The sequence below is a fragment of the Telmatherina bonti genome (assembly GCF_933228915.1).
Source record: "Telmatherina bonti genome assembly, chromosome: 2".
NCBI classification, from domain to species: domain Eukaryota; kingdom Metazoa; phylum Chordata; class Actinopteri; order Atheriniformes; family Telmatherinidae; genus Telmatherina; species Telmatherina bonti.
Genome location: NC_136620.1, coordinates 12,558,439 through 12,573,076, shown reverse-complemented (window position 1 = coordinate 12,573,076; position 14,638 = coordinate 12,558,439). Strand labels below are relative to the sequence as shown.

At 39.4% G+C, this 14,638-nt stretch overlaps 1 protein-coding gene across 1 annotated transcript in view; it reads left to right on the top strand.

Moving 5' to 3' along the window:
• The window catches only part of parvaa (parvin, alpha a), a 36,896-nt gene that overhangs the window by 1,228 nt on the left and 21,030 nt on the right, over positions 1-14,638 (top strand). The window contains exons 2-5 of the mRNA XM_079249156.1: positions 4,772-4,861; positions 5,662-5,732; positions 5,934-6,036; positions 6,845-6,985. Coding sequence (XP_079105282.1) covers positions 4,772-4,861; positions 5,662-5,732; positions 5,934-6,036; positions 6,845-6,985 — 405 coding nt within the window. The remainder of the gene's footprint in view (positions 1-4,771; positions 4,862-5,661; positions 5,733-5,933; positions 6,037-6,844; positions 6,986-14,638) is intronic.

The following is a 14,638-nucleotide window of genomic DNA, read 5'->3' as shown; positions in this document are numbered from 1 at the left end:
GCAGTGACATGTACTTTAAGATATTTACATTTAATAAACTACTTTTTCGGAGAACATTATTATGAGCAACTTAAAATTTCTTGAGAATAGTAAATCTAATATTTAGTCTCAGTTTACTGGTTACACATGCATTACCACTTACAGATGACAGTGACTCTATAAAATGGTAAAACATGTAATCAAAGATATCGGGAACTTCAAAATACAGCATGTGGCATTATGTTTGGAATAGCTTTTGAAGATCTAGAGGTTTTTTTTAAAATAAATGTTTGTATGTGTACATTTCCACATCTGTGTGGTAATCGGGACCATCTGAACGGACGCCCCTCATCATACAGCCTAAAGTGAAAAATGTTAAATAAGAGACATATAAAGATATAACAAGTTATACCTCTGTCTTGGAAATTATTTATATTTAAACAAAAAAAAAATACAAACTCCTGTGGAAATATTAGGAATTACAGTAACTTTGATTAGAAGAAATGCTGTTGAAATCCTCTAATAATTTTTCACATCATCTTCTTATGGGCCAGATTGAACCGTCTGGTGATATGATTGATGTCCTGCTCCACAGCATGTCCGAGGTATCTTGATTGTCTGACTTAAAGAAACAGTTCAAAATGCCGGAGCTTCTACGTTAATTTAACATTTTTTTTAAAAAAATCACGTAGACAAGAAAAGCATGAAGGGGTTAATTATCACATATCAGTTTGTTAAGCTGTCAGACAAAGAAAACCAACAGATTGTACTGAAACAAATCATATCAAAGGTCCTTTATTCGTCCCTGAGGGGAAATTCAAATATAACTTCAGTTTTATTACCTAAATTTCAGTTTTATGATGTTGATGGAGTCACTGTCATTGCAAACACTAGGAGGATTACCCAGAATTCCTTCAGTCTGGAGGCTTGGTTCATCTGGTCCACCACTGCTGCATTGAGTACTAAAGTAATGTGTACAGTTTTTCTTTCATTGCAGCATCAGAAAGGTTCAGAGTTGGAGCCAACATTCAAAGTTTATTGCGACCGACTGTTATACTCATGGACATCCAGTTTGCTTCACCTTCATCTTTAATAGTTCATAAACCTTGCTGTGTTGGACCATAACATAAGAGGAATATCCCATAAATAAGAATATTTCAAAAGCCTCAGTTTGGTTTTATTAATGCAGGCTTGCTTTGGAAATACGGCAGGATTCAGATGACTTCCACTGCTGAAGGCCAGGTTTTATCATGGAATGAGAAAGGTCCCTTTCAGTCGGATGATTACTTTATATCCGTCAGGATACTGTCGCACAGCTGAGCCCCGTTTTTATTTGGCCTTTTACCACAAGACATGCATGCAATCACATTATATTCAAGCTCGTTGCACCGAAACACACGCTTGTGTATATCTGAACAGAATGGTGTGTAGGATGTCTGCATAGTGTTACATTGATTTAATGGAAAACGTGGGCTGGTCGCTCTTGTGTCATTGAATAAATTTAAGTGCGTCCGACGTTTATGGCAGTGGCTGCGTGTGCCGAAGAGAAGAGAGGGACGGCTGTAATGACCGGGTGAAAAGAAGAAACGGTTAGAGGGGAGGTGGAGGATGAGAAAGAGGAGAAAAGCTATAAGATGGAGATGAGATTGTATGAAAAGAGAGAGGGTCAGGAGGTTTTTTTGAGCGGTGAGTGCCGGCTGTGCATTGCAAACAGACGGATAGGAACTGTGTGTACTGTGAATGAAGTGCAAACAGAACATAGATTACTTAAATATAGATTGGTAATGCATAATTCCATATCTTTTCTGTAGACACAGCTGATTTAAAAAAAAAAAAAAACCTAGGGTGTTTAAGAAGGTAAATTAGAGGCTTTTTGAGAGCTTAGCCTGTGGACGATGAGCTGCAGGGGAGGAAGGTGGTGCTGCTAGCCTGGAGAGGATGCTTGAGACTGGGGGACGGAGACAGACAGACAGACATGGGCTGTGGAGCGCTCTGCCCTCCAGGTAGGACATCATATCAGCTCGTAATCGTTCCCTGTGTAGCATTGCACAGGATACATAGGCTTTTTATTGTTAGCCTCATTTAGCCAAGAGGATGGATATGTTCCCTCGTTTCATGATGGTCCACAGGGGAGGAGTGATGTGTTCTGCTGGGGACACTCTGCTTTTAATCCTTTTAGTCTCAAATGAAATCTGCACAGCACACATAACTGTTTAAAAGGGGTTGGGAAATTCATTTTTCAACACTCGCAGACCAGCATAAGACAACGGCTGGTGATTTAAGTTCGTACTGTGCTCATCTCCCATTCAAAATAAGGATCATCCCACCATGCTTCCTTTAACACCCAACCCACCCAGCTGGCTGGCTCTACCTGGGATGCTTGCAGTAGTAGACTGCTAATTGCTACGGTATTTTTGTACTGCAACTAAAACACCATGTGAATCTGTGAATTTCTACCCAAACAAGAGGGTTTTGTTCATGTATTCATCTTCTTTTCTTTTCACTTTTCATCATATTTTCTTAAACTACACCAGTCAGCAGCTGAAGCTGGTTTACATTTGAGAAGACATGAATAATAGGGCTGTGACAGTATGCTTTTGTCCTGATTCGATTCAATTCTGATTTTTTTTGGGTGCTGATTCGATTTGAATTGTGATTCTTACAATTCTTTGATATTGTTGATTTTTGTAAATTAAAAAAAATGTATAAAACTTTTTTTTTTGCTCATCATTGCTACTAATTTTAATGAAGAAAAAAACAACACAGTAGCCAGACCATCATTCTGCTGCTATAATGCAAAAGAAGACAAGTAAAAAGATAAATAAAAACTATAAAAATGACAAAAATTTTTATAATGGATTGTTTTTATCTATTTATTTGTTTAATCGATTTTAAAATTGTAAAGCAAAAAAATTCCAGTTGTCTCTGAATCAACTTTTTTGGATCTGAAACGTCTACCTGAAGGCTGACATTGAAACAGTTCACATCCAGAGTGTAATGAGTCTCGGAGAATCGTCTCAATGTGTTCAGGACATTGAGAGCCCTGCAAGTGAACAGAGAGGGGAGCCAGTCGTCTGCTGAACAACCTGTAGGACTCCATGAGGGTCTTTGTTTTTTCTACTGTGCAGCTGGAGAACCATCCACAAAGACAGTAGGTGAGAGCACTGTGCAACGGTGCCTGAAAAACATCAAGAAATGGTTTCTTTTGGGCCTTCTTCTGAAGCTCAGCAATGTTCTCCAGGTCAGGTTTTCATTCCTAAGAGGCAGAAGTCTGAGACCCTCTCCACAAACCCCCTGTTGATGCTAAAGACCTATTTATGCTTCCTTACACAAGAAAATAGGTACATTTGTTTTAAATATCCCTGCTTCCATACTTCCATGTGTTCTTTATGTTGGTGTGTTGTTAGCTAGTGAGGCCAGCAGAGGGCAGGGGAGAGTTCAGAGTTCACCTCGGAGATCTGATGTCCTTTTCAGACAACAAACATGGTGTCAAAAATTACTGTTGGCAGACTTGTTGCTCCAGAAATTAGCCCTACCACTGTTGTGTCATAAGCAAATGTAGGAATGATGTTACTTTGGTGGGCAGGAGAGTTGTTGAATGCTTTTTCCTGCACATAATAACATCAATACCAAACAATGGTAATGGTTTTACTTATGCAACAAAGAGATGGATATTGTATCACCCATGCACAGTGTGGTGGTTTTATGAAGAAGGTGGTAATTTGCAGCAATAAAGAGGGTGAGGTATGCGTCACTCTGCGGGAATATTCTCATGTATCTCCATGTGATGTGATGTGTGCTCATGTGGACAAATGCTGCACATGCAAACACTTGTGGATGGCGTTGATTAGGAGGATGTCTTTCCAGTGGAGGCAGAGAAATGCGCCGGATGTTCACTTCATGCTTCTAGCGGTCACACACAGCGTTCACAGATCGGCAACCTCCTCAGGTATCTGACACACCGAGGGGAAAAAAGGACACGCTGGGTTTCTCTAAAGCCCACTGAGAAGCAGGAAGCTGCACAACTCTGCATGTCTGACGTCAAATGGCTCTCAGTGGAGGCTGCTAATGGTTGTTTGTGGAACCAAGGGAACATTTAGAGACTTTCTATTAGCTGATGTGGCCTTAATGCAGGCATGATCCCATTGATTGGTGGGGACGTCATACAGCCTTGTTTTTGGCTCACTTTTACTTGAATTGTTGAGTTTTGGCTGATTTGATTGTTGCTTTTGCTTTGCTTTTTATTCCTTTGATAATGAATCCAGATCCATGTTTTCAAACATGCTCTATTATATTTTTTTCTGATATTTCTCTGCAACATACACCAAAAATCTAAAGATCCTCAGCTGATTGATCAAACCATCACACTTAAAGTTGTATTTTTGGGTTCAAAGAATTAGCAGCAGCTATATTGTCAAAATTATTTAAATAATTTGCACTTAAATTAATAATTGATACATTAATTCAGAGTATAATGGTTGGTTGTGTATGCAAATTTAATGAGTAGGTGCTACGTTTCATCTAAACTAATCTGTAAAAATTACTTCTTGTATTTTTTGGCACTGCTGATAACAAAATATCAGCTGTTTCATTTGAAAGCAACTTAACTATAATTTGTCTTTTTTGTACAATAGAAAGGTCTTGGTCTTCTTGTGCAATATGTCGACGGTAACAAAGCTATTAATAGCGATGGTGTGTGCACGTTTTGCACATTCTTGATCAGCTGTGTCCCTACATGTATGATATGTGTTTTGAATTAACCAGATACATTTATATAACCTGTTTCTTGTAGTGTCTGAACTTCAGGAGGAAGGGATCAACGCCATCAACCTTCCTCTCAGTCCTTCACACTATGAGTTGGATCCCGAGGACACCATGCTAGGTAACTAGCTGCATTCCTGGGTGCTTAAATGTGCAGATACTATTCTGACATAACAATCCACAGATTGTAACGAGATATTGTCATTGCTATTTCTTCAGTAAAATGTTATGTCATTATGCACAGCGCCAGGCAAAAGTTTGGGTACAGTTTGTTACTTATTTTTTAGTTTATTATATTTATTGCAAACAAATGAAAGAAAATAAGAAAAGAAAATATATTTACATACCTATGCATACATATGTACACATGCACACATATGTATACATATACATACTAAGGAAGAAAATAATATTATTAATAATAATAACAATAATAATAATAATTCCTCATCAATTCAATAATTAAATAAATTTGTGAAAGAAAAGGAGTGGGAAGAAGTGTACACTTATTTGGTATTTCCACCCCTTTCTACTCATCTAGTTTTACATTCTGTCGTTACAACATACTTATTCAATTTACTATACAGATTTACATTCACATACATACACATACACACACATTTCCATATACATCTATTCATATACACACATCCACACAGATATACTACAGACATACATATAGTTACACCCATATCTACAAAATATTACATAAATATCCATCTACTTATAATAGTCTTTATATCCTTTTTCTTTCTTTTTTTTCATTTTTATCCCCCATCCATGTTTCCCATTAGATTTAACAGAAAAGTGCCAAACGTTTGACTGGTGCTGTGACTTTATTATAAATTTGCAGTAGTTTGTTTGGGTTTTTTTTTTCTTTTTTTAATGACTCTGTGATTTGAACTTGTCTTTACCTACCAGAGGAGAATGAGGTGCGCACCATGGTGGACCCCAACTCCAAAAGCGACCGTAAACTGCAGGAACTCATGAAGGTTTCCATTTCTTTTTACCCAACTTTTAACTCTTGCATGCAACGTGTCAGATTTGCATTAACTTTAACCTTTGAGGCGGTGCTTTAGGAAGTATTTATGAGAAAAAGCCATCTTGCCTGCATCAGACAGAGCAGTCTCAGTTTTGGAAATCAGATGGTTAGGCTGAATGAACAACTGGTCTTCTTTTATTTTGCTGTGTAGGTGCTGATCGACTGGATAAATGATGTTCTGGTGGGGGAGAGGATCATTGTAAAGGATCTGGCTGAAGATCTGTATGATGGACAAGTTCTGCAGAAACTATTTGGTGAGAGGCTGAGTTCACAGACATTTGGCTGCACTGTGACGTTGTTTCACTTTAACAAATGGGGGCAAATATTGTTCATCTGTTTTTTCAAAATAAATCCTCCGCATCAAAGCAAAAAATGCAACTTTATTCCGGACTGAGATTGCACTCACGCTGCACTTCTCAAACAAATCGGACCTTTTAAAAAAATGTGTTTCACTCACCATCAGAGGCCAAAAATATATGGAGCTACATCAGATCATAGTTGGCTGGTTGATCAATTCTATCAGAGCTTTTTTTTTTTTTTTTTTTTTTTTCCCAATGAGTTATTTCTCCCATCCAGAGCCGTCTATTATCCCACACATGTAAGTTTTCATTGTGTTTACCCGCGGTGTTGGTAAAGATTGCGCTCTGAATCCAAAATGCACTTTGTTTTGTAGTCCACTTCCTGTATTTGGTTGGTTTGAAACAGACTGAGACCTGGTTTTTAAGGTGGACTGAGTCCGCTTCTTTGATCCGAATCAGAATTTGTTTTGTGCATTCACACTTCCCCAAACGAAGTGGACTTTCTGAGCAAACAGACTCTGATTTCAATCAAAAAGGCTGATGTGCTTTTAGCAGCTTTGTGATGACTTCCCGGTGGGGCCCATGAGGATCATAGTTTGTCTTTAGTTCGGATGGTCAAATAAAACTCACGAGTCATGATATCTCTTTGACATCATTCATAACAAATGAAAATTAGCTTTTACTTTGTCTCAGCAGAAGTTAGGAGCTGTTTCAAGGTGATTGTAAACTTATTTGTGTGTCTTTACATTCGCCTGTGTTCCAGAAAAGCTGGAGGGAGAGAAGCTCAACGTGGCTGAGGTGACCCAGTCGGAGATTGCCCAGAAACAGAAGCTGCAGACCGTTTTAGAGCGAATCAACGACTCGCTCAAACTCTCAACCAGGAATATCCGCTGGAATGTTGACTGTAAGGAAAAAGTTTTTGGTTAATTCACATTTTTAAAAACATGATTACTGCTTGCTGGAAATAACAAGCTCATTGGGAGCTTTCAGTTTAGGCCCTGAACTGCTGTATTGTTCTCCAAGCTGTGTCAAGTTGATTAGCTTCGAGAAGACAATACTCGCAACACAGTGGAGACCATTGTTGTATTGTGTCGTTGAAGTGTGTGAAGTCCATGAATGCTGTCTGTGTACACTGGAGCAGTAGAGATGAACCATCTGGCCTCAAATGTGAGACTCTTCTGAGGTTTGTAGAGAGAAAATGAGAATCGAGGCCTTTTGGGAAAATCCATTGCTGCAGCAACACCAATTAAACAACACAGGGAGGTAAAGCTTACAGACTTTGTACTTGAATGAATGCGTAAATGTGACGTATTCCACTGCCTGGGTTGTCTGTGAGAGCTAAACCAGTTGGACAGAAAGCAGGAGCGCAGCAGCCATTTGCATGGCTCCCTGAGACAACCATCCTCAATGCTTTTTGTCCATGTTTTGCAGTATGATTCCAAAAACATGATAGAGATCTCTCCATCTAGACATCGCCCAGCCGCCGCCAGAGCTGTGTTTACATGAAATGTACTGGAAATAAACTGAAAAACAGTGTAGGTTTAACCAGTTTTCACTGTGTTGGAAAGTATAAAAAACAGATTTCCAACAACTCCAGTATAAAATGGATCGCCTGCCACACATTATTTCCATCTACTTTTTAAAATACTTCTCTTTCAAAGATAAAAGTTTCCACAATCGCATGCCTTGTGAAAGGTCTGAACGAGATCTGCTCTTCATACTTGATTCTGTATTAAAGGATCAAGGTCGTCCCGTCGTTGTTTCTTTTCAGTATGACGAGCCTGTTCAGGAATTTATGATTGAATGTTCTTATTGGGGTGTAAGCTGTCAGCCTGAGAACTAGGCTAATGTAGCTGAGTGTGTCAAGAGGGCTCTCCATGTTCACCTTCCTTTATCTCACACAGTGAGTAATGTAAATTATAACTCAAGCTCCTGGAATAATCTTGTACTTTTTACATCAATTGCACCAGGCCAAAAGTTTCAGATTCTGGGAGTACCAGCAAAGCCCCTTGGAAGTAAAGACGTGAAGGGTTAACAGCTCTAGTTCAGGAAAGGAATGAGACTGATCAAGATTGAATTGTAAAATAATTGTGCATTTGAAAATCTATATATATGTAAATATTAAAGACTGATTTCCCAGAGGACAATGTACACAAGATAAACACTGATTACTTCAAACTTAAACAGACCAGGTAGAGGCGTTACTCTCGTAATGTCAGATGCGTAGTCATCTACAGAGTTCCCTTCTCTCACCTTCTGTTTCCATTTATTAGTCCATCCTGCTCTAAGGCCTGGGATATACTTGCTGCTGGCAACGCGCCCGCTTACCTATCATGACTTTCACGCCTTCTCAGCATGCAGTTGGCACCATAGACTGTATATAAATGGATGGAGCCTCCATGACGTCACCCATAGGTTTCTGAAGAGCTGAATTGAAGCTCGGTGGGCGGTTCCTACCATCGCCATCTTGGCAGAGGCATGCGTGTCATCTTGCCTGGAAAATACAAATATGGGCAAAGAGGTGGAGCTGAGAGGGAGGCTGTGAGCATCTTGACATCGAGCGAACTGCGAGCTTTCTGTAGCTAAAAGCTAACCGAGCTAACTCGGAGATAACAGGAGCTAACCAGCTAACAAAGGTAAGCGGGCTAAAGCTAAGTCACGTTGCTAACCGTGGTTGTTCTACGTTCTTCTGACTTGAAGCCGAAGATTGGTACCTGTCAATCGAAAGGACACGCCCCTAAATATGCCAAATTTCAAGATTAAATGACTTTTAAACGGGCGAGTTAGAAAAAATTCACTCCCCCCACAGTTGTCATGAAGGTAAACCTGACCGATAAACCTAAAATGGATTTTTGAACGGGGCTGTAAACATGTTTATTTCTGCTGGGAAGTTGGTCTTTTTAACACGGGAGTCGATGGGGATTTGCTCGGTTTTGCAGCACCTAGTGGATGAAGGGGGAACTGCAGTTTTATGCACTTCTGCATAGGCTTCACTTTTAACCACCAGAGGTTGCCGTTTGGTTGGCACACAGGCTGCATGTGTTGAGGTAAAGTGTCGTGCGTGAGGTACAATTTTGACTTGAACGCTGGAGGCACTCATGCGAACAAGAGCATTAACATGAGATTGGAGTTGAACACGATGGTGGATAGTGTTGAAGAGCGCCTCTCGGACATTCTGTGCAACTGCCAGCATTTCTGTAGTTGTTCCTCCCCGTTGCACAGTGACAAACACTAATGCCTAACAGTTGGCAATGGGCTGGTAAACTGTTGTTCACAGCAGCGTTTCTTAACCCTGGTCCTCGGGGCCCACTTCCCTGCACATGTAATAGGTAACCCTACTTTTACACACCTGACTCAAATCAGTGGCTCCTTTTCAGGGTTTTTATGGAAGCAGTTAAGTTAATCTGCATCAGGTGTGCTGGAGTTGGTAGGAACTAAAAAAAAATGCAGGGCAGTGGGCCCTGAGGACCAGGATTAAGAAACACTGGTTTATAGCAATGCAGTAAAATACAACATAACTGGCAGATTGAGTCTTAGTGCTGTGTATCGCCCCCTAATGGTGGCCTCCATTTCTGAACGTTTTGATTGCAGAAAGCTTGGGTTGACGGCAGGAAGTACCCAGACTTAGCTGGAAGTTGGTACGCAGGTTTCCACAGGGCTCTCATCCAGATGTTGCCTTTTTCAGCAAGACTGTGAAACCACCTTTCTTGTGTGTTGCAACATCACAGCTTTGTCTTGTCCGGATACTGACCTAGCCTGACCGTAATCTGGTCCTTCACTTGCTTATAAAATAATAAAATCATCAAAGGAGGAAATGCAGATAGATATTTTATATTGCTCATAAAATGTTCGCGATATTTAAGGTTTGGGTAAAATTTACAGAAAAATCTGAAAGGTTCATGCTACCTCAAAGTCTAATCATGTAATAAAACTAACTCCTTAATCAGATCAGGTCACTTTTGTTTCATTCAAGCAAATTACATTAGAGATGCACTGCAGAAAAAGTTCCAATGCAGGGTCAACAATAACATCAGACATTTAAAAACACCTGAGATTAAAAAAAAAAAAAAACACAGCTGAAATAAAGTTGTTTTTAAAAAAAAAAGCACGGTAGTGCAGTGAATGGAAAAAGTGTAAAACAAGGGGAAAAAAAGCAGTTATTGCACAATTTTTCAGAGGTAATAGCAGTTGTGAAGATCAGTAGAGTGTGTGCGTCCCATATTTCTAGACTTCTGTGAAAAGATGGATGGTGGTGGCAAAGAAACTGTTCCCGAGCCTTGTAGTTTTGCATTTCAGACTCTAGCATGAGGATGGGAGGGAAAACTGTCCACAGGCAGGCTGAGTGGGGTCCCTGGAAACCCTCAATCCCCTTTAGAGAAAGCGTTGTCCCGCCAAGTGCCTTACAGGAGGCAGTGACACCCCGATGAACCTTTCAACAGCCCTCACCACTCTCTCCAGTGCCTTCCAGTCAGCTGCACTGCCGCTCTCGTTCCACACAGACCAACTGCTGGTCAGCACACTTTCTGTGGCTTCTTTGTAAAAAGTGATGAGGACTGATGTGCTGAGATGGGCTCTCTTCAGCATCTGCAGGAAGATCAAGTGTTGATGAGCCTGCTTGGTGATGGAAGAGGTGTGCAGAGACCATATGAGCTTGTTATCCACATGCACTCTCAGAGATCTGGTGGCTGCACTATTTCTACAGCAGTGCTCTTGGTGTAAAACCGAGGTGTGTATCGGCTGTTTCTTCCTTTTTTTTTTTTTTTTAATTTCAATATCCAGGATCAAGTTGTTTTTTTGCAGGACCATTACAAGGTTCTTCATCTCCTCCATTCATCATCTCAAATGAGACCCACCTCAGTTGTGTCATCTGCATCCTTGGTGATGTGTTTTGTGATGAACTTTGCACAACAGTTGTGGCTGATGAGAGCGAGGAGGAGGGACTCAGAAAACCCCGCTGTGAAGAATCTGTGCTCAGTGAGCTGACATCGGAGTTGCTGTTCCCTCCACGTACGTTCTAAGGCTACTAAGCAGGTGCTGCAGGATGATGGCGTTAAAGGCCGCGATGACAAACAGCATCTGGAGCAGAGCTTCTTGTTTTCTACATGTTCCAGTGAAGTGCAGTGGATATGGCATCCTCTGTGGTCTAGTGCAGGAGGGTAGGACAGAGGTGATGTGATCCAGAATGAGCCTTTCAAAGCACTGGGTGTTAAAGCTGCAGGGGTATCATTTTTTATGGTTCTCATAGTGTATGCCCTGCCTTTTGCCCAAAGACTGCTGGGATAGGCTCCAGTTCCCCACGACCCTTCATCGGAGTAAGCGGTTAGGTTAATGAATGAATGGATGACTATAGCAGCAAAAGCTAACAACAGTGTGCTAACAACCGTATATAACAACATAAAATATCGAGGTCTCAGTAATTTATGATGTCTTTGGTGTAATCTTAGTCAGGTGATGTCAAATCTGAACAATATGATGAGGAAAATAGTTCAATACGATCTGTCATTGAACCAGAAGGTTAAACTGGTCGATTCATGGCTCAGAAACTTGTTTTGCTTTAGATTCTTTTATGTTTAATCACCTTGTTAGAGAACGGCATGTTATGCAGTATATACTTAAACACAGAAAAGTTGCATTGAGTTGCGTGTGTATTTAGATGTTTAAAGAAAGTCAAATTAACCCACAAATGCTTGAATTACTTAAAAAACAACAACAAAAAAAACCAATGGCCCTTTTTTTTTTTTTTTTTTTGCAAGAATTAAGTTACCCTGTGAAAAAATATTGTGCATCTCAGGTTTATTCTGACATCATGTAAATAGCTGAATATCCCAAACATTACGTGGGTAGTGCATATAAATAGATTTGATCTGCCTAGTTTAGATATATGTTGGCAAGATGTAGATATTTAAATATATTAAATAAAAAACAATTTTAATGATAATGTGGACAAAGAGTATGTCTCTTTTGGATTGTGGAGCTGTTTTAAATGTCGAGAACATGCATGATTGATTTAATATATTTTGCAGTTTGCTGCTGTGAAGGAAAATGCAACCATTTCATGAAGAGATAATAATTAAACATACAAAATCAGGAATTGCATATAAGATACAGTTGAAAACGTGAACTGGATCACTCCCAAATCCAATTTAGTTTGAAAGAACATAAGTAATTATAATTATTTTTAGCATCACTTGGCTTTGAACGCTGCACAAGCTCCCCTATGTCCAGTTTTTCCAGACTGCCTTGCCAGTAACATCTTTCAAGCACCTGGGTCAACATGCACTGTGTCCTTTGCATGTCGTATTGTTGTCCAAGATTGACTTCATTGCATTGTAGGAGCCATCTGTTGCAGCACTTCCTGTTTTTCTATTCTCTAAAGATGGCTCTATTGACTGCATCTTTTTGGATTTACAAGCTTCCTGTTTGGTGCAGCTTGATGGATAAGCATGTTTAAAAACAGCTACATACATTTACAGACATAAGAGAGAAGAAATGAAGAGCTGATTTACTGTTATGAGGAAAGTATGAAAATAAATGATGCACACAGAGAAACTAAATTGATTTAGGGAGAGTAGCCCACCACAGAAAGGCCATATCAAATGAGTTTCTTTCAAACCAAATAATCTGACATTCTTAACTGTTCCTGTGATAGAAGCTGCGCCCTTGAAAAGCTATTACTGGGAGATGTCCAAAAAAAAATGTTAAAGAGCACAGTCAATAACCCAGAATGTAATTGATTTAGCTGTCCTTTTATTGGAGGAGCTTTTTCTCTAAATCAATCCACTTTTGTTTGTCCTGACTTTCTTCCCTTCATGCAGATGCTGTAGAAATCCCCTCATTCCCAACATGACCCGTTCGGATCCTCATCAGCGGCGAGGATCTGAGGTTTCATGGTGGCTCTTAGCTTTCTCTGTCTTTGTGATGCTCATTTGCTGCAGGCTACACTCAGAAGCATTAGACTTTTAATTGATCCAGCTTGTTTTGTAAATCCTGTTTGTTTGCCCGACTAACAATGTTTGACTCTGTACAGCTCACTGAACAGGCTGTTAATGGCTCAACACATGGCGCAGGCATTTTTAGTTATTTATTTATTTTATTTACACACAGGCTGAAGCTCAAATTCTTGTTTTTATTTTTTCATTTCAAGGCAACTTTTGGCATTTTGTTTGTGTTTCCTGTTGAAGGGCCATGTAAAACTTTTAATTGTAAATTCCTTAAAAGTTTAGAAAATATCAGAAATATTTTTGCTGAGTTTTGGTGTCTCAATGTCATGTTGTTATTTTTATTAAATTGAAAAATAAAAGAGATTGACTTGCTGGGTGCAGATAGTACCTTCTGAGTTTCTTTAGTTTTACATTAAAATGAATAAATCTTGTATGCAGATGTCGTTCACTCATAACGTTTGCAGAACTTTACTGATTACCTGCCCTGTCATACGTATTCCTGCTGCACATAAACTGCTCTTCTGGGACAGAAAAGTGAACTGAAATGAAATATGTTCAGCATGTTTGTGTGAGTGAAAATGCCCCAGCTGAGGCTAGCATAGCTTTGTTTGAAACCCTCCTTTAATTGTCTCTTAAATTAAATTCTTCTTCTCCAGTTTTGTGAAGGTTTCTGATCTGCAGCCAGTGTTACATTTAAAAGCTGCTTGTTCTTGTGACGTTTGCACTGGTTTCTGCAGGACATGTACACTCCTAATCCCAACCCCAGTGCTGCTCCTCTCCTGTGCATGTCAGCAGCAGGGCTGGATTCTGGAAAGTTTGTGTAAAAATGCACAAAATAACCCGGGGTATAAACTGTTGTTTACACCGAATGCCTCGAAGCAACCAGAACTTCTGGACTTTACAGCCAACATGCTCCTGCACAACTTCCAAATACACACCGTGTGTTACGTCATTCTGTGGTTTATACACCACCAGCAGGTTTTGGCATGTGTTTGTGTGTATGTTTTATGTACTGTGTTTGTAAAACTGGAGATCCTGCATCCGCTGCAGTCGCCATCGACCTGTTTAAAGGTGGAGTATGAAAGATTTTCAATATTTTCAAAATAAATTAACTAAAAAAAATAACTACAATCATAATTAGATAGCATTTTTAAACATGGAGGTTCCAGTCTGTCCATATTTGATGTGTTATTAAATTACAAGTTTAATTAATGACAAAGACCCTTCTTAAATGTTTGCCTACCAGTAAAAAAAATTAAAAAGTGCTTTTGGTCATTTGTCATTAATTAAACTTGTAATTTAATAACGCATCAAATATGGACAGACTGGAACCTACATGTTCAAAAAACTTTCTAATTACGATTGTAGTTATTTTATTAATTTATTTTGAAAATATTGAAAATCTTACATACTCTACCTTTAAGACCAGGAAACAGCCTGTCGTCCTTTTAGCTTCTCACCAAACTGTTGCTTTATTTATTTATTTAAACCAAGATCACAAGATGACAAGAATAAGATGATTAATCTGCTTGAGAGGTCAGAAATGTAAAAATGCAGCATGTCAGGAAAAAAATGGTCTGTTTTGACACGAGGAAAACGGTTACATAATATAAGGT